This window comes from Manacus vitellinus, unplaced genomic scaffold (genome assembly GCF_001715985.3).
Source record: "Manacus vitellinus isolate BGI_N305 unplaced genomic scaffold, ASM171598v3 scaffold_31_pilon, whole genome shotgun sequence".
Classification (NCBI taxonomy): domain Eukaryota; kingdom Metazoa; phylum Chordata; class Aves; order Passeriformes; family Pipridae; genus Manacus; species Manacus vitellinus.
In genome coordinates this window covers 296,700-321,002 of record NW_021940379.1, presented here as the reverse complement: position 1 = coordinate 321,002, position 24,303 = coordinate 296,700, and the positions used below count along the sequence as shown (strand labels likewise).

At 40.3% G+C, this 24,303-nt stretch overlaps 1 protein-coding gene across 1 annotated transcript in view; it reads right to left on the bottom strand.

The window, feature by feature from the left end:
* The window catches only part of PI4KA (phosphatidylinositol 4-kinase alpha), a 56,792-nt gene that overhangs the window by 1,079 nt on the left and 31,410 nt on the right, over nt 1-24,303 (bottom strand). The window contains exons 20-54 of the mRNA XM_018076317.3: nt 24,005-24,113; nt 23,337-23,473; nt 22,319-22,452; nt 21,474-21,556; nt 21,129-21,199; nt 20,887-21,011; nt 20,376-20,457; nt 19,671-19,754; nt 19,231-19,320; nt 18,363-18,482; nt 16,976-17,068; nt 16,453-16,609; nt 16,053-16,180; nt 15,325-15,483; nt 14,918-15,069; nt 14,265-14,372; nt 13,405-13,532; nt 13,205-13,324; nt 12,471-12,550; nt 12,135-12,328; nt 11,305-11,395; nt 10,664-10,831; nt 10,061-10,114; nt 8,719-8,839; nt 8,296-8,425; nt 6,754-6,824; nt 5,816-5,888; nt 5,603-5,673; nt 4,918-5,027; nt 4,363-4,467; nt 3,773-3,898; nt 3,376-3,496; nt 2,549-2,708; nt 1,511-1,600; nt 568-651 (exon numbers count right to left, since the gene is read on the bottom strand). Of these exons, the coding sequence (XP_017931806.1) occupies nt 568-651; nt 1,511-1,600; nt 2,549-2,708; nt 3,376-3,496; nt 3,773-3,898; nt 4,363-4,467; nt 4,918-5,027; nt 5,603-5,673; nt 5,816-5,888; nt 6,754-6,824; nt 8,296-8,425; nt 8,719-8,839; nt 10,061-10,114; nt 10,664-10,831; nt 11,305-11,395; nt 12,135-12,328; nt 12,471-12,550; nt 13,205-13,324; nt 13,405-13,532; nt 14,265-14,372; nt 14,918-15,069; nt 15,325-15,483; nt 16,053-16,180; nt 16,453-16,609; nt 16,976-17,068; nt 18,363-18,482; nt 19,231-19,320; nt 19,671-19,754; nt 20,376-20,457; nt 20,887-21,011; nt 21,129-21,199; nt 21,474-21,556; nt 22,319-22,452; nt 23,337-23,473; nt 24,005-24,113 (3,929 nt within the window). The remainder of the gene's footprint in view (nt 1-567; nt 652-1,510; nt 1,601-2,548; nt 2,709-3,375; nt 3,497-3,772; nt 3,899-4,362; nt 4,468-4,917; nt 5,028-5,602; nt 5,674-5,815; nt 5,889-6,753; nt 6,825-8,295; nt 8,426-8,718; nt 8,840-10,060; nt 10,115-10,663; nt 10,832-11,304; nt 11,396-12,134; nt 12,329-12,470; nt 12,551-13,204; nt 13,325-13,404; nt 13,533-14,264; nt 14,373-14,917; nt 15,070-15,324; nt 15,484-16,052; nt 16,181-16,452; nt 16,610-16,975; nt 17,069-18,362; nt 18,483-19,230; nt 19,321-19,670; nt 19,755-20,375; nt 20,458-20,886; nt 21,012-21,128; nt 21,200-21,473; nt 21,557-22,318; nt 22,453-23,336; nt 23,474-24,004; nt 24,114-24,303) is intronic.

The window sequence follows — 24,303 nt, the reverse complement described above, 5'->3', positions numbered from 1 at the left end:
TTGTTACAGATAACTCAATTATCCATGGGCAGAGCTTATTCAGGTCACAGACTAACCATGCCACAGATAGAGAAGCTCAGGCTTGTCAGAACTAAGCTGGCCCTGGGCATTCACAGAGCAGTGTTACTGCCTTCAAACTCCCCAGTATTCATCTAAGATTTGGAGCAGGTGCACCAGCAAGAACTGGAACATCCAATTCAGTTCTAGCAGGGCTGTATCTGAGCCAGTGAGTGGTACTGGTCTCGAGCTGACCACACATGGAACTACACAAGTTTGTATCAGACTCTCCACAGTCTGTATTATCTGGGATAATAAAACATGCACTTAAGATGTTTAACTGTTACATTTACTCTTTAGACTGACCAGCCTTAGCTTAAGTCTTCCTTCCCAGTGTAAAAGTAAGGAGATGCAGCATGTTCAGAACTAAAGCTGCTATCCTGCACTATCTAAATATCAACAACTCATAAATGTTTGATATCTGACTGATAAAACACTATTTTTCAGCTCTGCTCAAAGCCCAATGACCTTCCTTTAGCCACAGGGAGAAGACATGCACAGATGCCAAACCTGTTGCTGAGGAAACAATTCTGGATGATCTTGATGATGAAAGTTGCGGCCTCTCGTTCAGTCATGTTGGGGCTGAACCTGTGTCTGTATGCAGAAAATCACAAAGAGCAAGAGAAAATTAGTGAAGTTTCCTTTGAATGTGATACAAATGTGTCTTTGCATAAGCTCAGCTGCTGCAAGTACCTACTTCTTGTGAGACCACCTGGTACAAATTACATAACGTTTTAGCAAGCACTTACTGTTAGTCTGATAGTGGAGATACAGGCTGTGAACTTTTCATCAGTCTAGTGGTGACTCCAGGAACACAATCCCTCTTTTGAGGCAGCTGCTGCTTTTAAAATATGTCTGTACCTAGTACTGCCCTTGAGCTCCAGCCCATCACACTTCATGAATCTGTGCTTATCTTTAGGAAACTGCAGAAAGTTAAAAGCAAGAAATGCTGAGCTAACTCTGCTCACTCTGGAGTGAACTGTGGAGGCATAAACCTGAAGGGCTGTTTAAAGTGTCACATTAGAAACTGTATTTGCCTAAGCTGTTGTATGTTACCTCATAGTTCCATTCAGTACTGCATTATCTGTAGAACAAATATTAAGAGGCTGTTATTCAGACTCTGACACCATTTCAGAGGACAGACTCTGCAACACATCATCTCTCAATTAAAGCAAATCTTTCATTTACAGTTTTATTTTGCTAGTCCTACAGACTTAAAGATAACCCATGTACTTGCACAGTCACTGAACAGCTTGACCTTAATTCTACAAAATGGCCTCTCTAGAATTCTTACTTTCCGAGATACTCTATAAACAAGTTCCTATTTTTACAGCTATAGGACATTTAAGATATTTGAGTAGCATGACACCTATCCTCACTGCACAAGCTGTGGCAGTATTAATTCTGTGGAGAACATATGAACACATTTTCCAGTTCAGACATGCTGACTTACTTCAACAGCTTGATTGTCTGCCCTCGGAAACAGGGCAGCCCTGTATCCAACATGAGTGTAACCAGTGAGACCACAGCATCCATGTAAGGCCTGGAGAAAAAGGGGACAAAAAGGTTACAGCACTCAAACTTCTGCAGCCTTAGCAGCTACAGCAGGCAGCTGAGGAGTTCAACAAGCTGGATCACACCTTTTTCTGTAATTAAATCAACACAAATAATCCTCTTACATTTGCTGGTGAAGCTACACCATTGTTTGCAATCTGTCACCTTAATTAAATTTCACTCCTTTACTGCTGGACTACCAAATACTCAGAATGCTGCAAGATGAAATCTCAAGGATTATACAAAGCAGTGCTTTAGCAAACAACATTTCTTTGGTATCAAAGGTGAATCAGTGCACCAAAACAGTACAAAAGGCTGAAAGCAGCAACAGGAACATATTATCTTTTAATTCCTAATTACTCTATGTAATTCATTGCTACATAGGCCCAGCTTCCCTTCTCCTTCCTGTCCTCCTACTCAGAACATTTATTATCTACCAAGCTATTACTCTACTACTTGGGGGACACATTTGCCTTGACACAGAACTTTGTCCAGACTGTTCCCCCTCAGGGAACCAAATTGATCTTGACTCCAAGCCAGCCCCTCTGGGGCTCCTAGCTGAAGAAACTTCAGTTCTGCAAGATAACAGCAATAATACTTTAAACTCACGATAGAAAGAGCTTTTATTTAGACTGAACAGTCCTCCTCCCACCCACACACAAAAGTACATTAAATTGTGTGATGAAATGTGGGTAACATCACATTTTTGAATTGAATATATAAAATTTTCAAACATAAAGTAAGGACAGAAAAAGATACCACAAAGATAAGCTTTAAAACAGTAGGATTATTACATTGTTTCAAAGTTTGCAAGATGTAAACAGGACAGTCCAACAGCCTCAGACTCCCTACAGATAAAGGTTTATTACTATTTATCTTCTCATCTGGTTTTGGGCATGCAAGCACTTCCACTTTTGAGCAGTTAAGAACACCTTACCTGACTGCCAGATAGCCTCTGACACACATCTCCATAAACCATTTGAATGGAGTTGCCTCCATTTTTCCTCCCATTATCATCACCATCTCATCTGTCAGCTTAATGTCGGGCTCCCAGCCCAGGTTTCCACCAGGTGAGCTTTCAAACATGAATCCAAAATCTGTGCACAAAAGATAAACTGCCTCATAACTTTGTTGGTTAATTGTGTGCTGTTAAAGCTGACAGAAGAAAGGAGAGGTGGATTTCATGTATTAATACAAACATTTTAACTCCAACCAGAAAAAAGCTTTGGTGAAGTGTAACCACACCAACAAAAGCATCATCACCATGACATCAGACTAGAGGTAAGAATGGTGATATCAAATAATCTCCTTGACGAAATATCTGTGCAGTTCCAGAAAAGCAAAGATAAAGCAGAGGTTACAGCCTCACAAAATTATATAAATTTACTTGTGAGGTTTAATTCATACCCCTACAGTGATGAAAGGAACCCAAAGACACGTTTCTATAATTACACACATATATACACACACACATACACGTGTATGCATGTGTTATGTACACATGTGTAATCCATACATATGTGTGTATATACTTTCCTGAAGCTGATTAAACTTTGCAAAGCTAAATTTAAACAGAAGCAACCAACACAAATATACAACACTGAACAGGCAGGGAAATATCCACGTACATTTCCCAACTGTCAAATCAGTATATGGATTGATCTCCAGAGGGAAATGGCTTCTTGTCTTACTGTCTTTTATCAGCAATACTTAACAGCAGAAGGGAAGGGTAAAGACTGAAATTCAGATATGCATATGACTCACCAATATGAATGATGTGTCCCTTTTTGTCCAGCATGATGTTGCCATTGTGCCTGTCCTTAATCTGGAGCAGGAAGAGGAGCAGACTGTAGGCAGCCATACTGCGGATGAAGTTGTAGCGAGCCTGTACAAACAACAGAGGGAATTTAATAACTCTCCATCAGGAGATGACACAGATGAATAAAGTTTTTAGTTTGAAGCAATGTTCAGTGATATTCTCCATACATCTACAGCTGCAGTAACTTATTTAGCTAACTCACTCATAGCTAAAAACGGATTATCAGCATCAGAAACCAGACACAGCATTATGGCAGTCATTATCCAATTATCTGTCATTATTTCCTATAGCTAGAATGTTTCTCAGTTGAGATTTTGCTGTGCTTGCCAACTGATATTTTACCTTCTGGAATGCAAGGGTAGACTCATCTCCATATTGCCTTGTAAAGTAATCATACATCCCAAAGTCTGTCTGCCTGCCCAGCTGGTCACGGGATGTGCAGTCGGGAATGCACTCAATAACACCACACTGGAGGGCAAGAGGAGAAACAGGTCTGTAAAGCACACTCCCAAAATGTATTTTGTTCATGGCTCCTGGCAGTCGTACAGGTCCTCTGGGAAATGTGAGGAAGCCTAGAGATCACTAAATACAGAATTTCTAGTTTATTCTAAAAAAAGTATATCCACTATTTTAGGATTTCCATGCAATATAAGATGAGCTCTGTGACTTTCCACTGACTTGCACAATGTAGTCTCAAAAATCAAACAGCAAACATGAATAACCACAAGCAGCAAAATTTCAGAGCCAAAAGCTTTAGAAAAGCAGGAAGCAGGAAAGGAAAGGCTGTTTTTACTGCTGGTACTTCAAATATTTGGCATAAACGATATGGGCAGTACTTCCTTGCAATATGGAATTTTTATATGTGCTGGAAGAAAAAGTCTTTTTTAACTAGGAACTATTTTCTACAGCACTACAGTTAATTGCCCACTTACCCCAGGAGCTGTGGCCACCACTCTGTATGGAAACACAAAAAGATCCAGGCCTACCAGCTGAAAGATGTTCTTGAAGAGATCGATGATTTGCAAAGCCAACATGTCCTGTTATACAAGAGAAAAATGGCACAAGCATTACAGGGTTTATGGGTCATAAACGAGATTACAGAAATGCTCTGAAGAACTCTGAAGTGCACATTAAGCTGCCCCAGCAGGTCTGCAGATGTGTGCTTGTGCATGCACTGTGGCTCTGGGGGAAATCAAAAGGGGAGCTGATAAATGCTGTTTAGGTGGGCAGCAAACAACACTGATGATTTAACTGTTGACTTCAGGAGAACAAACTTTCCATCACCCTTTGATAAACTGTCTTGAAAGAATGGCCTTTATTACCAAACCATTATTTCTCCAGGGGTACAACACAGCTCTCTCCCTCAAGTCCATAACTAGTGGTGTTTCTCAAAGTTCCAAAGAAAAATATTTCTATACTAAAATAATTTTCTTCTTGCATACTGTCACCTACAAATCTGTCTTCTGTGAGTGCCAACAGCCTCGTACCTGTCTGCAGTCATCGCCCACTTTAAAGATGGCTGCCTGCCAGCAGATCTTCTTGCTGTCCACCTTCTCTTCTGCGCTTTCGTCGATGGAATCGGAACGACAGCGCAGACCTGCAACGAGGGCACAGCGCGAAACCCAGACATGGACTCACATCAGTAACCTCCCACCAGGACAGGCCTTCTGCACTCAGACTCACAACACTTCACTGCAGGTGCATTACAGATATTTCTGCCTTGCAAGGTGAGTACCATAAGATAGTTCCCTTTGTCAACTGGAACATCTCAAACTAGTGTTCACAACACACCTGATAAATGCCTGCACTGCATCAAGCCAGTCAGCTGGAGCATCCCACAAAATGTATTATGAGAAAAAACTGCCCAAACGTGGTATTTATTACAGTTTAAAAACCAGGAAAAGGCCATCACTTTTTATTTTAGTCTGAAATAACTGTTCAACTTCAAGATCCCTATGTGGTTTGCTCCCTGGAAGTTAAAAGAGGATTTAAGTTTTCAGAATTTTCATCTCTCTGTGATACAGTTCCATTTCTCAGCTGAACCACTGCAGATGAAGATCAACATGGAAATAATTTTACTGCAGCAGTACAGGTCAATAAAAGCAGGCAACGTTGAAGGAATTGCTGACTCTAATTAATTAGAGTGTCAGTGATTAAGATGCAGTTACTAACCTTCTTTTTCAAGCTCACTGACTCCGCATCGTTTCACTTTAAATTTGGCCAGATAGGGCGCTTTTGCTGCACTAAATTGTAACAAAAACAAAGATGATGATGATGAGTATAAGCCAAACAAGAATTTATATAGAAAAAATACCTGAATATCATGAATTAACATTATAAATTTATATAGATATATAAAAAAAAGAATTAACAAGAGCATGGTACCTCTGCATAGGAGTTCCTGATTTGTAATCAATGTCCAGAACAATGGCTTCAGGATTGCTGGGCAAGTAACAGCCTGCAAAGTGGAGCAGACAGCTGAGAACAAATCCACTGGCTGGTGAGACAGTGCAAGTTGGAGAGTAACTGATGTCAGTGTCTATAACTTCAGGACATGGTTTTGAATTAAATAAAATGTTAGAGAAAAACTGGCCATTACAGTCTGTGAGCCACAAAGGACACAGGATCCTGTGCATTAATAAGTGATTGCCAGAAACTAATAAAATACAGTTTTGAGGTACTATTGCAGAATCTGTGCCACAGAAATGTACAGAGAGGACTTCTCTTACAACAGTCCCTCACAAGATGTGGCAGCATCTCCCAGTGCCCTGGGGAGTGTCCTCAGCCACCAACACTGCAAGACCTCTTACACAGAGATCAGGAAAAACTTTCAGCAAACTCCATTTTAAAGAGAAGATTCAGACTGGGAAAATATATGTTCAAGATTTGAAAGGACTTTCAGATAATGACATTTCACAGGAATGCGTGATGGGAGAAAGAGGAGAATGAAAGGAACTGGACATGCTTCATTCTTGAGACAGCAAAACTTCTCAAAAAGGCCTCATCTTCTTAAAAGAGGTGGTACAAAGAAAAAGTTTATTTATCCTTCCTCTTCAGACATACATTTCTACTTCTATCCATGATGTGCATTATCTAACTTGCTTTTGGGCACGTTTTGATGCACCATATAGAAATTATTGGATGGGTAAAAATATTTGATTTTTTTTCTACAGAGAAACAACCAAACTACAACAGAAGAACAGCCACCAGCACCAAAACTGAGAGCTGCCATTTGCAGAGATTTCAAGATTTGCTTGTAGAAAACACGGTTCTCATGTTGAAAGCAAAAGTCCACGATTTTATATGATTAAATCACTTCTTACCAGGCTGCACTTTCACCTCAGACAGAGCACTCAAACAAGCTTTTTTTCTTTCATCTCCTTTAGGGAACGGCCTAGAAAGATGAATGATCTTTTATTTATCTGCATACTATATATTACTCTATGTACCAGCCTCAAATTTGTTCCAAACTTACACAAACTTCACTAAAAATGTTTCTTCCTCCCCCACTTCCAGAGAACTTACAGGCTCAATACCTGACCAGAACATTTTCGATCTTGAGGAAGGTTACAGTCTTTGCTTTGTAGATTTAACATTGATCAGACACACAGGTTGTTGCCAAACCCAAACAGCATAACAGATGTGAGTGAAATACATGAAGGCTCTTCCTGACACAGATATTTGAGCATAATTATACCTCTGTAAGCACTGCTATAGTTAGGTAAAAAAAACTCTCCCTTGTGGAACTTATCAGGCAGCTGATAAGTATTAGTTATGCTCTAGTTTTAAGCAGTACAGCAGATTACTGAAGCAGCAACATAACACTTAAGATAATTAAATCATCACAGGTTATTTATTTCTTTCATCTACAAAGCAAACAGCATCCTCTCTGTGTTGTCTTTACACTAGAGATGCACAAAAATAAGACTCATTCTAAGGCTGGGGTGCAAAATGCAATGCTTGCAAAGCACAATTATCATCGGTTGCTCAAACGTGACTTCATACTTAGAAACACTTGATTTAATTCTAAATATCAAGACATTCAGCTCCTAACCCCCTCCTTTAAACTCATCCCACTGGGTGAAAACTTCTTCACATGCACAGAGAAAGTCCCAAATATTGGGTTGTTTCTGTCATTTAAGTGTCCTTTAACCTGATGCCCTTATCCTGGTGATTTGCAAAGCTTCATTTTAAGAGAGGTATTTTCTATGTTCCAGAAAATACATTTTATAGGACTTTCAAATACTTTCATACACCAGAGAGTGTTTTAAAAATATGCAATGAAACACCCCACTTACAGACATGGAGCTCGTGTGCTGAGCTGCTGTCACCCACTGACAAGCTTTATCAAAGTTAAATTACGTATCTTATTGCAAAATTTACAGTCAAGAGTGGGAATTTCTCTGTGAGTGGGACTTAGAGTTCTAAGGGATCAACAGTCCAATGTTTATGACACCAAATCTTTCTCCATAACCACAATTTAGAAATGAAAGTAAAAGACTTGCATATACAAAAAGAACAATCATTTTGGTATTACACTGCACAGTGAAATCTCTTTGAGAAAATGACAATTTCATGGAGTTGTAGCTGTTTCAGACAGACTGCTGGCCAAGGCATGAGCACTGAGATCACAGCAGATATGAATTATCCCTGAAAGTCAAGCTAAAACGAGCCTTTGCATCCTACTACAACTCTTAAGTTACATTTAAGACAAAAAAAAGGTCTTTATTACCATATAAATAATAATTCCTTTTTTTTTCCCCTGAAAACACTACTTCAATACCCTTAAAAGCCTTAATTAGGAACTGGTACTGAAAAGAATAGTGAGCCCCAAAAGAGCACAATTTCTGAAGTACAACACTTACTTGATAATGGCTGAAACATTGGTGATTTTATTGAAGAAATCAAATTCTCTCTGGTAGAACTCCTTGGCTGGGCCAGACAATGAGCCAGTTATCTCCTCTACCAGCTGCTCCAGAAGTTCCCCAATGTCAGCTGCATGTGAGAAAATGGAGCATCTGTGTCAGAAGCTTATTTCTGAAAGCCAAATGTTACAGGTAATGGAAATAACCCCCTTTGAACAGTGTTCACAAACAGGCACTGATGCAAATAGCACTGTGTCTCCACTGACACACTCTGTCAGGCACTGATGCACAATGGGCCCTACCTCTAGGAATGAAAGAAAACTTCCAGCTAAAACTTCCTGCCAAGAAAGAAGCAGGAAGGAGATTTAGTCTGAACTAAGACAAGGAAAGGAGTCAAGTCAGATTATATTTTCAAGCACTCACGATCTTTTTGATGTCCTTCTTCATCCATGTAGATATTAGTTTTCATGTTCCAGATGAATTGGTGAGCCAGGAGCTGGGATTTGGCAGCTGCCCACAGGATGTATTCTCTAACATAACCCATCTGCAACCACATCCAGCTCAGTAAGGATCAGAGGTCAGCACAGCTCTAGCAGATTCAATATTACTGCTTCTAACAGCTATTCTTCAAACCCAGAAAGTATTAAATGGATGGAAAAAAGACCTTTGCACTCTCATTCAAGACCTTTGAAGAATGACAGTGTATTTTAAAGGTAAGGAACTGACCTAAACTGTTTTCAGCTTTATTACTGACCTATGTTGTCATTCTAACCAACCTCCTTTCCATCTTTTTGCCATTTTCCATCTGTTCTGTTTGGATTTCAAACCTCTGAGCTTAGGGCATCTTCTAGTGTGTGTGCAAAGCACAGCACAAAGCCAAGGTAACAGAGACACTGCTCCTGCCTGGCATCACTACGTGCTCCTGTAATACCAGAAATCTATGCAGGATCACATGGGCTGCACAGTTTGGTGGCAGGAACTGCACGTTCTGGCACAGCTCCAGCAAAATTCTAGAATGTAAGAACAAACTCAAAAGAAGTTGAAGTGTACAAGGGAATCCTATTCCTTCCAACAGCTGCATTCCCTTTCCTCTACTTTCAACTACTTTTGTGGTCTGTAAAGGTTTCTATGTTTGACTGACATTAACAGGCAGATGTCTGATGTTTGTGCTCTGCACTGCAGAGGATACTCACCTATGCAAAGTTCTCACAGAATAACTCCATAGTCACCTACACTACAGGCTGGGGACGCCTCCACCTCAAAGTAATGCACTGAGCAGAGTTCACAGATAATGAGCTCACATTAATGAACTTGGTTGTCAAGCTTTACTTCTGGTTTCTGTAAGATGAAGCTCAGGTCTGATTTCGTACACATGATGGAGCACAAGACACCCCTAGATGTCTTCTCCGGTTTAACTCCACAGAGAAATTAATAAGGATAATGACTTAATTATGACTGGTTGTCTCACACAGACCTTCAAAAGCTTTATTCAGATAAGTCCTCATCTGGGCCTTCCCTTAATAAAATCTCTTTCCTGACAGATGAGCTACATAACCTCTGGTTTCTCAAGTTTACCTGTTCATAAAAGAGGTGTATCCAAAGCAAGCCAGCCTCTAGAGACAATAATTTTTCTTCTACGTATTAGATATAGGACAATAATTAGCACCATTACTTTAAGCTTAATTTTTGTCTTATTTGCTGCTTTAAGTCTAAAAGCTGCCTTAAAAATCTGTTCTGTTCACATGCAGTTGTTTCATATTCTCACCTTGTCATACCGAAGTGCCTGCACGATCTGTGGAATGTAGAATAAAATGGCATCCTGAAAGAGAAGAGATGGCAGGGTTTTATTGTTTTCTTTAAGTAGTTAGAAGGGAAGATGGGTCACATGCACAGAGAAAAGTTGCCTTCAGTTAGGTGATAAACAAAATACCACTGCCTCTTTATTTTAAACTAAATATATACCAACTCCTCAAACCAAGGTATTATTCTGTCCAGCTACTCCCCTCAAGAGTATCATTAATAATCATGTACTTCACAGTCCTAATACAAGTCTGACAAGTGTTAAAAACCAGCTTTCTGCTGCTTTAGAAAAAACACCTTCTCACTGAGACAAGATTCAAAAGGAACAATCTGAGAAGGGCAGCCTGAGGAATTCAGCTTAGTGTGATTTATGACAAAAAAGCTGCAAGTACATGAGTCAGTATCACATGGGACAATCAACCTCAACTTCTCATCCCACTCTGTGCACACTCTGCAACGTGCTGTGCCCATCCAGCACACATCTCTGCATGGCATTAGAACAAAGCCTGTGGCCACAGTGACTCAGGCCAGGACCTCCCTGCAGGGTTACGGCTCTCTTGGAACTCACCGGAGGAAACGACCGCAGGACTTTCACCCCGTACTGAGCTGTCAGAGGATGAGGTGGGTACATGCTTGAAAAGTAGGAAAGGCCAGTTGGTGGATCTGTTGGTGCCCAGCACAGAACATGGCTGAGCTCAGGTGCATCAGCATCAATCGTGTGCCAGGTCACCAGGTACTGGAAAAGCAGGTCAGACACGTTAGGAGTTGAAAGCTCACTAATGCCTGGGTAGTGCACATCCCAAGGCAACCCACCATACACCTTCCTGTAACAGGGGAAGTGAAACATGGTACATTTGCCTTTACAAAACCATGGCTATTTTATCTAAAGCACCTCCTCTATGAAAACCTAACTGCTGGAATTGCCTCACCCCTCAGAACACCAGACGAAGATAGTGAAGTCAGGTTCCTAAAAGCATAATCTAGCTTGTGCTAGATCACTCTAGCATGGGGAGAAAGAAGACAGAATGAGCCTTTTTGAAAGAGTCAAAGAAGGTTCAGCTTTTCTGTCACCTGTTTTACAGGTGATGTAGAGAAGGCAGCTCTGACAAGACTATCCTTCACATGACTCGAGTGCTTCACTGCAGATCAGCACGAGGAGTCTCCTCTGTGTTAAGTCAAGACTGTAACAGTATAAATATTCACAAGTACCTTTATTGCTTCGGGAACGTCGCTGACAGCTCCCGGGTCCAACCGAACCAGCCGGGTCACTTCTGTTCCAATGGCTTCAGTGTTCTTAAATCTAAGTATAACCAGGAATGCAAAAATATTATTAGAAACTTCTGATGGCCTCCTCTATTTATGAGAAGATGAGGACAACAAAAGGCAGAAAATTATATGCTTAATAAACAAATATCCAACTATGAAATAATGCACATTGAGGGACCAATATGCTTTTGAAAGAGGATTCTGAAACAATGGGTCCTCATCCAGTGTTTTTGTATAAACCAGTAGTATTTCAGCCCACTTCACTACTGGATTCTTGGCTCAAATATTCTGTCTTGGATTCTACAAAAAACAGTGGGCAGAACCCTACTTGGCAAAATCATCACTGTTGTAAGGGGGAAAGAATTTCCTTTCCCTTCTGAAGCCAACTATGCTAGTTCTCCTATAATACTTCTTAAAGTGAAAGCCAATATATAGCTAGAACACTGCATTCCAAGATACTTTTAGCACTGATTAAATGCTATGTTTGCTAATGGGCTGAATGCTATTGAAAACCAAACTTGATTTCTTCTGAACCAAACACTGTCTAAGTGTTGGCAAAGAGAGAGTGGTAGGAAAGGGAGTTGGACTTCATTAGTGACTGAGCCAAATGAGCCTGTTAAGTAATCTGGTTCTTTTCAGAGGTTTCAACCAGCTGTGACAATATGCAAGGGGCTGTAAACAGAAGCAAGTGCCATCAGTTCTTACTGTATATACTCACTCAACTTCTAAGGCAGAAGTAACTGCATCAGTTGGTTTCTTTTGAAATAACTCACCTGGTAGGCAGCTGTACAGCAAGATGAGGAGAAATGCTCCAAGCCAGATTTACATTATCCTTCCACTGCTTCTCACTAAGACTGATATATTTGGATCTCCAGTTTGCTACACTGCTCTCTCCAGTTTGATCCAACTCCAGCTCAGGCGAAGACAGTGGATTGTACCACGTGATTAAACGTTCAATCTCAGTGGCCTGAGGGAAACAGGAAAAAAAGTAAGAATGTGTTTTCTGGAAGAAGAAAAACACCCTCACTTTCGTACTTTAGTTTATGTATCCTGAAACAATAACAGAGGCTTTGAAATCCACGCAGCTTCCCCATCCTTCTGATTCTCACCAGCAATGAGAGCAGTAACGTCCTTCGCTTCATGTAGTACTTGTGCAGCTGTGTACCCCTGTTTGTCTTCTTAGACATTCCTTGAGAAAAGGATAAAAAAGTTTTCAGTGGCTTTGTTCAGTACTTAAATGGTGCTTCCAAACTGTTCACACCTGGGAACATTAACACAGAAGAACTGAGTAACCACAGGACACACCTGTAATTTAGATGCCAGTGACCACAGAAAAGTCAGCACTGCAGCTACTCACTGTGCAGTTGTTCTCTCAATATACAGAGTACAAAAGGCTACAGAGGTATCAATTTAGCCAGTAGTGCATTCACTTTAGAAACACGACAGTCTACTAAAAGGAAGGAGCACGTAGTTTTACAACTGTACACAAACACAGCCCACAATCTAATGTCACTCTGCTGTCCCCAAAAAGCACTTGGGGCATGTTGCCACAAAGCAAGAAATTTCCTTACAGGATTTCAATACATCTTGATCTCCAGTCTTATTTGTTCTGCACTACAGAATTGAATATTCTATCAAAAAATTCAGGTGATTTCAGAATTTTGCTGTTTGCTACCAGTGAGACTTCTTCCAGCCCCTTTACCAGTTTGGCACTGGCAATTAAATACGCTGCCAGAAAAACATGAGCCTGATGTTAAAGGTAAACATTGACTTCAAGCAACACCTGACTATAAACTGTGGTGTAAAATTGGCTGCAATGAGCTGGTTACAATAAAAAAGGTACCTGATTTTTTAGATATGGTTGACATGCCACTGGACAAAGGGTAAGTATTTATCCATCCTTGCGTAGCCTGTTGCCGAGATCCAACATTGATATCCAGGTTGCTCCTGGTGTCTTGATTATCTAAGAACAGAGCACAGATCTGATGTAGAATCCAATCAAAGAAACAAGAGGATTTTGAAACAGCACCCAGAGGAACTCACCAGGTGGCACAAGTTGGCTGGCAGTCAGATACTTCTTGTCTGAGAACATCGCTGTCCAAAACTTGATCAATATGCTGATGTCCTCACGAAGCCTCTTTTCCCCTTGTGTAGGGAACTTTGAAGGACAACTTGAAGAAATTACACAAATAATGGTGATGTTGAGTGCATTGGGGAAAAAAAACCACAAAAATCCTCACAAACCTAATCAAGTCATATTTTTTTTTCTGACCATAATCTACAAGGATGAGACCACACATCACTACGTTTTATCCTCATGGCTTTATTATGTCTGACTGAAGAGTACAAACTTCCAATTATAACTGAAAATTAAGGCAGCAGTCTGTCAGCATCCTGGATTCAGCTGAAAGTTAGTATTAGGACTGACTGACCTCCTCACATCCAGATATTCCTATCAATTAAATTATCTTCTGTTGTGCTGGTGTCAAATGTTGAAATCATCAGATTCAGTGTGGGCATCTTTTCAAAACAGTGAAACTGTATTTCAGCTACACACAGTGTAACAGCAATTCTTTAAATCTTATAAATCTGGATACTTATAAATCTAGTTTTGAGCATCGAATAAATTCCAAAATAAAGGAAGAAAAAAACAAACCAGAAACATTCCTGAAGATACTGCTTTTTAAACCTCACATAAAACCTGAAGCTAATATCTAAGCCTCTTTAAGGTAGTTTATGGACTATAAAAAAGCATGAGAAAAGTTTCTGTTAAAATGAGTGAAAAAGGAAAGGAAGAAGTTAAGTCACTAGAAGAGAAAGAAAGCTGCTGCTTTGAGGTATTGCTGAAGGTTCAGGAAAAACACAAACAGATTTTCAGTGAGTAGTTGCAAATAAAAAAGTACCTGAAATAATCAAAGGCAGTTGAATAAATCTTTTCCCTCAAAACGTTTCGAATAGTTGCATTTGGAACCACATCAGCATGGAGCAAAGACAAACCCAGAGTCAGCAACCTAACAGGCAAAACAGAGAATGAGAATTGTGGCATTCCCAAAATGGTGACCAATGCAACACCATGCCAACCATGGCTACAGCTGTAACTGAAGCCTGAGAGGTGTCTGTTTCAGAGCTCTTGGCAAACTGTTCACATTATCATCAGTCTGTTCCTGAAGCTGTGACTACTCAACCATAGAAAATGAAAGCCACCAAGTCATAGAAAGTGAAAATAACTGATGGAGCAAAATCTTCTACAACTGATACATTGACTAGATCCATGAGGTGGGCAATTTACTATACGAAATTATCTCATGAAGTTTCCTGAGCCACCAAAAAATTACTTTCAATCTAGTTAGTTAATTTTGCTTTGGAAAGAGAGCTTAGACTCTGCAGCCCTGCAGGCTTTTGAAGCAATTTTCATCCCTTGAAGCCAAGGATACGTAGTACATTTAGTATTTAGTTCTTTTCTCCCACCTCCCTGTAACCTTATTTCTAACTTTATTTCTTCTCCCTATAATGTTATTTCGGTGATTCCCCCAAGGCAAACCCCCAAACCACTCACTTAAACCGGGGCCCGATGGCTGCCACGTGCCGATTCAAACTGCCCTTGGCCCCTCCGATGTTCAGGGACAGCGAGCGCTGGAGGAGGCTGGAGAAGATCTCGATTTGGTCAGAACTGCAGTATTTGGCTATTTCAAACCTCTGCACCAAAAACTGAGAAAGAGAGACAGACATACCATGCCTCCTCCGACCTTTTTTCACTTCAAACCCCACCCCCAGTCTTTTCTGTTTCAAACACCTTTCTCCCCCTCAGTTATTGTGCTCATCTCCACGTGTCTCCTGCCCCTGAGGCAGCACTACCACCATGACTCCAGTCCTTTCCCGAATCATGAGAGCACGGAGTGCAGAGCAGCTGTAACAGTCACTGCAGCACTGCCACAGGTGGGACACTGCAGAAGATGTACACACCTCTATCCAGATGTAATGTGGGGTCACTTCTGGTGGGCAGGGCCTTGGCTGGCTCTCCTCTGAGGCTGCCAATGGATCTGCTTCTTTCTGCTCTGCCGAAAACAGGCCAACTTTCTGCTCCACTGTCATTTGCCAGGCTCCTGCCATTTCCCGCATGAACTGCAAAAAGGAAGGGAACAGTGTTTCTTGTTTCAAGAGCATCTCCTTATATGGAAAGTACAACCTTTCTCCATAGCACACACAAGAATCTACCACATCAATTAAAATTCACTGCAGTGTTAACAGAGGGGCAGAGACAGGTCTGTACATCCCACCCGAAATGCAGGGGTGCAGTGCCAGATACTGGACATTCTGATTAATGAGCAGGGACTTTGATTTCTCTTTGATTTAAAACACCATTCTATAGATTGTGATAGCTTAGACCTGACCCATGAACAGCTCGGGCATCTCATCTGCAAAGTAAGTTCTACAGCTGAGATCCTAACAGGTTTCTTCTGCTGTACCATTCATGCTGCTGAGAAAGATCTGTTTCCCACAGTCCACTTCATGAGGGTGCTCAGGCTTCCAACAATACATGAACAGAGACTTCCTGGTAGGCTAAAGTGATTAACAATGCATTCATTTATCATCCTTACTTGACACAGATTCACAGTATCTGTGAATCTCTCGAAATTTCCTCTCTTCCCCCTTGCAGGGGCAGAGAAAGAGTTGTTAAAATTGCTTCCTACCGGCACTTCTATCCCGTTCTTGGCAGCAAGCAGCCACTCCCAGCAAGCAATTGCTGTTTCCATGCCATGTTCATTGAACATTCGCAGGGGTCCCCAACACAGATGATGAAGGAGCTGGGGATCACAGTCTGAAAACAAACATTCACTCAGATTTATCCAACAGAATAACTGCTTTTCACATCAGCATGAAACTGGCCTGCACAGTATGAAATAATCAGTTCCTAATAAATAGCTTCTAGTTTAAGAAGGTTTTTCCCCATTATAAGCCTAACTGAAAAAAACTCAAAACACAGTTTTGCTTCAAGTTGATGTGTACTGGGTCGGTGTATGGATAGTTTCTGTAGTTTATTACTCTTGGCATTCTCTGCCAGAAAGCAGAACTCCATTTGGTTTTCATTACCTTTGCTGCTTATTAGCAGTGCAGTCAACTTAAACATGGCCTGGGTGTAGCTTTCAGTATTGCCTGATTCAAGAGCAACATTCAGGTCTTTGACCATCAGTTTATTCAGGTCAGATGTTTGTCCTGTAGCATTTGAGAACTGAATCATTCCAGAAACCTGTAAAATATAATGGGTTTTTCAACAGAGAACAGTATTTTTAGGAATCTTGTTAGGTATTGGTCATGTGCTGATTTGGGAGCTCCACAAACAGAGGCATCTTTTGTTATGACTTTACTAAATCTTTAGCTTTATCTGCAATCTGATCTTTAACTTTATGTAATCTTTAGCTTTATCTGCAAGACCAACGGTAAAATGATCTATTTAATAACCTAGGAAAATTATACTCTTTATCTTAAAGGGATTTAGAGACTGTGCTTCATATAACATAGATCCATACACTAGTGTAAGTTGGGAGGGAATCACCCCTGAAAAGCCATGCCAGAGCCTGGGGACACCCCACATTCACAAGAAATCCTTCCTTACCTCTCCGGCGTAGCGGTTGCGCAAGTTAAGAGAAGCCATGAAGTTGGAGTAGTCCCTCTTCACACAAGTTGGTCTCTCAGTGAGCTGGGTTGCCTGTGACCAGACCACATCAAGGTGTTTATACTGTTCATATCGAACCATTGGTCTCTTTATCTTTTTATCCCTTCACATATGTTTTAAGTTTACTTTTCCTTATGCTTGTAAGAGGAGTAGTATCAGGACTGTGAGGTACAACAGGACCAGGACTGATAAAAATTCAATAAGGAACATGTGCATTTACTCCATGGACACAGAATCACCAAATATCCTGAGCTGGAAGGGACCCACAAGGATCATTGAATCAACTCCTGGCCCTGCACAGGACCACAGCAAGAGTCACACCATGTGCCTGAGAGGGTTGTCCAAACACTTCTTGAGCTCTGTCAGGCTTGGTGCTGTGACCTCTGCTGTGACTGGGACCTCCCTAGATTGCCAAGACCTTTCAAAAATCATTGATAGAGGCCTTGTGATGACATCATCCAGCTCCATGAATCCCACCAGGACCCCCAGACTTAGAGGGATCCAGCTGGATCAGCAGATAAGCACTAGCTTGGGGTCAGCTGGGAGTTTATAATTCTCACAGCCATGATTCTCCAGTTCAGGGCACTGGGACCCCCTTAGCCCATCATCAGTGTTGAAGACAGAGGCAAAGAAAGCATTAAAACATCTCTGCCCTGTCCATGTTTGCTTGTCTGTGGTTGCTCCATGGTCACTGTGGCCACAATGGCCACCAATCACCCCTTCACTCATGAGACCTTCTCTGTGAACAAGCAACAAATCAAGGAGGGCATCTTTCTTTGTCATCTCCCTTAGTACCTGCACCATGAAGTTATCATCCAGGTGTTTTTAGGGATCTGGTCCTGTTTGTGCCACCTGTGTTAACATCCAGCAAGTCCAAGTTTGGAATATATAGATATTTGGATATACTTTTGAAAGACCAAAACCAAGGCATATAAAGGGTAGAAGCTCTGGGACTGCTGGTCCCTTCTCATGAATAGATAAGGAAGAAGACAGAGGAGGAGATGTGATCTTGGTCCTGCCCTCTCCATGCAACAATATGCTGCACTGACAGTAATAGAGAATATTTTGTTCCTGTCTTTAAACATGCACTAGTAATCCACATTTATCCAGAAGCATGAGATCATGGACAGAAAATCTAGTCTTTTACAGAACAACATGATTGGCAGATTCCTGGATTTGAGATGGAAAGAAATAAGATATCTGTCCAAGTAACATCCAACTGCTGTGACAAAGGTGATTTAGAAGATCTGTGTTATGTGGTCATTCTGAGGGTTATAAAATTGGCACAACAGATCTACAGGTACACAAATGAACAAACAACACTCACCCCCAGAGTGGTGTTCTGCCTGTTGTAGCCTGCAAAGTGCAAGACACTTTCTGTAGCCATAGCCAGTCCTGTGTGCTGGGACAACCCCGACACCCAGTTCTGATGTTTGTTTAGGTACTCCTGGGAAAAAAAAATTAAAAATCCAAAATACTTAACTACTTTCAAAACAAGGCAGCTCATAAACAAGTGTTGCATCACTGCAACCTATGGGAAACTTAATTCCACACATATGTGACAACAAAGTGCCTCCACTCATCCCTTTCAGGTTCTCCTGGCAATAAGAAACTCTGACTGTCCTCCTAAATACACAAAGAGTAAGACTTCTCCTGTATTCTAAAAGAATAAAGTTATCAAGGTAGATGCTTGAAGGCTGAGATCTTCTCTTAAAAGAATCACTTCTGAAAAAAAGAACCTGGCAAAATGAAGTGTTTTGGACTACAGGGAAGGAGGAAATATAATTAGGTGTCCTTTCAAATAAGGATAGAATCCCTTGAGGCAATTTTTTTCAGTGAAGGAGATATAAACTTCAGGTAGATTTGCAGTGTCCAAGATCTTGAGATCCCAGGAATTCTGTTATCAGCCCTAAGTTCAGCACCTCTAGACAAAATACTAGTCTAACCTGGACTACATAGTTTCTTCAACTGTTTACAAACCTATTTTCCAAAACACTTATGTTTGGACTACATCAAAAGTCATATCAAATCAAAACTTCTAATTATCTTCTGCCAGTGCTATGAAGGAAATCTTAGAGCAACAGAATATTTTAAATTATGCTTGGATAGCCTAAAAAATAAAAAGCACCACCTAATTCTAATTTTGAAGATCTGCAAAAATCGAATTTCCACAGAAGCTTTCACAGGCTCATTACCTGCAGATGGGATTTAGTAACAGAGGGAGCCCATTTCATTGCTTCCTGCAGGATCATCCCACAGCGTGCAGCAAAGTCCTTGACTATACTCTGGAATTAAAAAGCATCAATGCAATCAATAAAATACAGGACATTCAGGAGGCACTGGTTTTAATGGTGTAATAAGTAATATAAGGAGCACGACAGGTTGCAGCAACATGACACAGCTAAAATTTTCTGTAACAGTTCAATGGACCCTTGATAAGCAAAGAACTGTCACACTTCAAGTCAAATAAATAAGATTAAGAAAAACATAAATACCTAGTGCAGTAAAAAAATCTTATCTAGGGAAGTATTTTTTATAAATAACCATTGAGAGTAGCTCACTAATTTATTTCCAAGACATGAAAAAACCCACGAGGCATTATTTTGTTCCTTGATAATCAAGGAGGGCCACCTACCTCTCTGGCTTCATGTGTGTCAGGGACTGTGATTCTGTATGGAGCATCAGGAATGTCATAGTATGGTTGGTCCTTGTGAATGTCCTAAAGAGAAACAATTATCAACTCTCAGGAAGATAAAATTCATTATCACTTGACTCGAACACTACAGGCAGCAAACAAGAAGCCTGATTACCAAACCTTTTTTGCTAATATTTGCTCTCAAAGTAATTTTGAACAGCTCTAAAAGAAACTGTTTGTATTCCAGTTTGGTTTTTAGTATAAAGAATTTTAAAAATCCAAAGCTCTCTCCTCAACATTTGCTACAAAAATAAAACTCTATAAAGCATTTCCATCTTCAGAAATACTAGATGTAATAGATTGAAGGAATATGGATACACATACATGGACTGGAGAGAATACAATCTGAAAGCAATAATTAATAAAAAAAAATCAAACCCCAGAAAGCAGAAAAACACTATGGAATTTTTATTTCAAATGAGACATTTCAACAATTATAAACCATATTTGACAACAACTTTTTAGCACTAGTTTTACTACCTACAAAATAATGTTGCAAAGGTACTTCTTACCTTACAGAATTTAAAATTAAGATTTTATCAGTCTTAGTGGTAAAAGGAAAACCAAATTAAGAACTCAAGTAAGTATAAAATAAATGCAAAACAAAGCAAAAAAAATCAGTTCTATTAAAGAAAAAGGACTTACTGCACTAAGAGACAGTGACAATGTCTGCAGAATATCTAGCATAGTCTTCAGCACAGTTCCACTCCACAGCAAGTGAGGAAATCTAGAGCAAGGCAGAATTCAGAAACACAATAACCATGGAGAGCTGAGGAAGGAAATTATTTTATCAAGAAATGGAGCTGCTCAAAGAGGCAGCTTTATCCATCACTAGGTCAATTCATGCTCAACAGAAGCCACAAAGCTGCCCCAGCTCCCAGCAGCCTGGCTTAATGCTGAGCCAAAAGCTGAGCAGAACTACTTCACAGGAGTTGAGACTGAGTTGATATCATGGGCACCCACGGGAATACTAATCAGGCACATGTTTTAAGCAGGGGTTTCAGAGTTCAGGCTAAAAATACTGTTGAATAATATTTTTCAAGGAGATGTTTCAGCAGAAGTACCAGCCAAGAAACCCATGTGACTGTGGTCAGATGTAAGTAATCACTAAGCAGCCATTGTGAAAAGAGAACAGGAAAATTAAATCTACACCTACTTGTCTACCAGTCCAGATAAGTATTTGTCTGCAACTCTCCTGATCCTCTTGTGAATGTGGTTAAAATTCACCAGCAAGAACTGAGCATGTCTCTCCAGCTCTTCTTCATTCTCCTTAGTTTTAGGCTAAAAAACATGCCAAAGAGAAGTATGAAGCTCTTCAGGGAAAAGAAAAACACACTTTCATAAACTGAAATGGGAACATTTATACAAATTCAGAATTGTAGTTTCCATGTAACCTACTTTATCAGCCATCATTGACAGGAAAGCTTCAAACACCTTATCAGCAACAGCTATCACACACTGCATCATGCCTGAGGAATTGAGAGAAGTGACAGGTTTGATTGTCAAAATTACATTTGTTTTATAAAGCATGCTTAACAGTTAAAAAGTGTTTATATTTACTCAGCCAACACTGAACCTGTTTCAAAACAAAACCAGTGTTCTCGGCAAGGATAACGCAACAGCAATTTACTCAACGTGATTCATTTTGTTATACAGCTGCTTGATTTGTTTGTGTCTTTACAGGCCTGGAGATAAATTCCTTGTATCTTAAGTTGCAAGAAAACCTCCACAGGTAAATCTTACCAGATTTGTCTTTTTGAATTGCTTTATCTTCAAAGTAGCAAAACATGACTTGGAAGCGATCTTGGTCAGTTGAACGCAACACCCTGGGGAAGGAAGAGTTCGGTGAGTTGAGGTGTTTTGGGGTTTGTTTGGTTTATGTTTTGTTTGCTTTAGGGGTTTTTCCTTGGTTTGTTTTAGGGTTTTTTTGTTTTTTCCTTTTCTCTTCAACATTTTTAATACAGATCTATGCTTTAGTGCTACACCTCACAGCTACAATCATTGTTCATTTCATGATAATTTTCAGTCTCTAGCAAGGGTGATATTCCTATTTGTTTCTACATTTGACTAACAGGGTTCAGATCACAGAACACCACTTTCCTTTCTGCTAGACCTCCAGCTCAGCTTTCAGCTATGCATTCCTTTGAGTAGCAGTAATAAACAGACTTTTAAAGGAAAAAACCAAAAAGTTTGTGAATTCAGTATGTTTGATCAGTCCACCTAACACACACTGCTGAGGAGGGAAAAGGACACAACAAAAAAGGTTTCTCAGCTCCTACATTACATTAATCTCCTAGAACAGGCACTGTCCTTCAGGGGTGCAGCACAAGACTGTGCAGAGGATACATCATACTTAGAGAACCCTTTGGCCATCTCCTATTAGCTCTTATATAGAGGAGATCCCATTCTTTCAGGCCTTACTGTATTATTCCATTTAGCAATTTTGCACGGATGAATTCCCAGGCTCAGAATCTTCAGTAGAGCTAACGTGGCTCAAAATACTGAGTGTCTGGCAATTCTGACTTGAATATACACAGCTTTATTTTTTTTTAATCCATCAGTGAAAAGAAGTCTGTCTCTATATTTACCTCATGTACTCCAGGCGGTAAACGGAAAGGAGGTAGGTGGACATGGCAAAGTCCAGCTTATTGATCAATGCTGACACCTCTGGAGGAGGATCCAAGAGATTGATTATGGTGCTCCTTAATTCATTTAATTCAGCCTAGAGGTGAACACATGAAGTTATCTGCAGTGGGAGCACAGTATTCCTTTGTGTTCTCAAGCACATGCATTCAGCTACTGCTCTGTTCACTTTTTAACCTTTGCACACAGTATGTCAGAAGCTTCTCTCTGCAGATTCAGAACAAGTTGCCCTGACTCAGTGAGTCACAATTCTTCAAATACACAACAGAATTAAATACTGAAGTCAAGCTCCTTGCAGAAATAACTGCTGACTTCCAGGCAGTTACACCAACAAAGAAATACAATTCCTAAATGCATGTAAGTTGACCAACACCAACACTGTCCAGCCTCTGAAACTTCAGGGATCTGTTGTGCCATTCTTTGGTGTCACAGAATTAAGTAACCAGGTACAATGCAGATTTCTGTATTATTTGGGAGTCAAGGACATTTCATAAACTGCAACTCTTAATCCACTTTACACTGCTACCAAAAACAGCCCTTGGGCAAAATCTATCCTGCAAGCACCAGGGAGAGAGAAGAATATCAGTATCAAACCAGAGCTCACATTATTTCTTTGAAAGACCGAATGTGTTGTTTCCTTTTAAACTTTGTTGGTTTTTTTTTTTAAACAGTGCAAGTTTTGTCTGATACAAAATGGACAAAAAAAGCAATAAAAGGCTTCCATCTCCATAAAGTCTTGGTTTCTACACCTAATCAAGATGGTGTAGCTACCACCCTAAACACTTGTATTAACCCCAAACCACTTATGTACTCTGCTGTCAGAGAGTAGAGTAAAAAAGCTGCTTTTCACTAAGAGGAGGCAGGTTGAAGGGGTGTTGTGCTATTTCAGTATATCACAGGCACCGTGTCATTTAACAGTGGCAGACATTATGGAAGGAGGTAATAGAAGTAATCAATTCCTACAGAGGTCACAGTGTCGTTCTTCATGGCAGAGTTGTACTGAAGGACAGACCGAAGTGGTTCTTTGCTGGGAAATGTGAGCAGTGGGGACTTGGTGGCAATTTCACAGACACCTTCATACCATTCTTCTGGCCAAAGACCTGGAACAGAAGTATAAAGAGGAAGGTGGGGTGAGGAAGAAAAAAAAAAAAAAGAAGTTTCACAAAGTTACCCACATTACCAAGCTTGGCACTACTTCCTAGGGCCAATGTTCCATGTACTTGAGCATGAACAGTCAACACATGTGATCCATGTTTCAAATTTAATAAGCATGTTTAGGTAACTCCAAGTGAAGTTTCTCCCTGGATAAAAAGTTTCTACTCGAATACACTGTACCCCATGTGTCTGATCTTCCATTTCAGGAACTTAGCTATCAAAACTCATACAATAACTAAGGTTATTAACTTAGCAATAAAACTAAGTCTAAGTTGTACTGTGCTGAATCTCACGGCAAACCAGCAAGGATGTAAAGAAATCCTACCAGAGAACTGTCACAGAAACTGTTTGCCTTGTAGTGTCCTTATGCCTGTGGTTTTAGTTCCATACTCTGAATGGTTTGCATACAGTTGTATTTACATTCATCAGGAGTTTAAATGTGAGCAGCAACGTTGTTCTCTTAAAAATGACAGTACCTGATCCTTCCACAGCAAATCCCATCAGCACTGAGTACAGCCAGAAGTCACGGAACAGCTTCTGCAGCCTGGGCTTGGCCTCCTTGATGGGTGGCAAGCGTCTAGTGAGCTACCAAGGAAATAAAAGTTAACATCAGAGAATGGGGGGAGATCCAATAACTTCATTCCACGCTAAGGAATCAATTCATGTACCTTCTTTATTATGATTTACAAAGGTAGCATTCTTTGTCACCTTTGTGAAAACTACTATTATATAGCTATTGTTTGTTGAAGAAAATAAGTTCTTGTTGGAGGTCTGA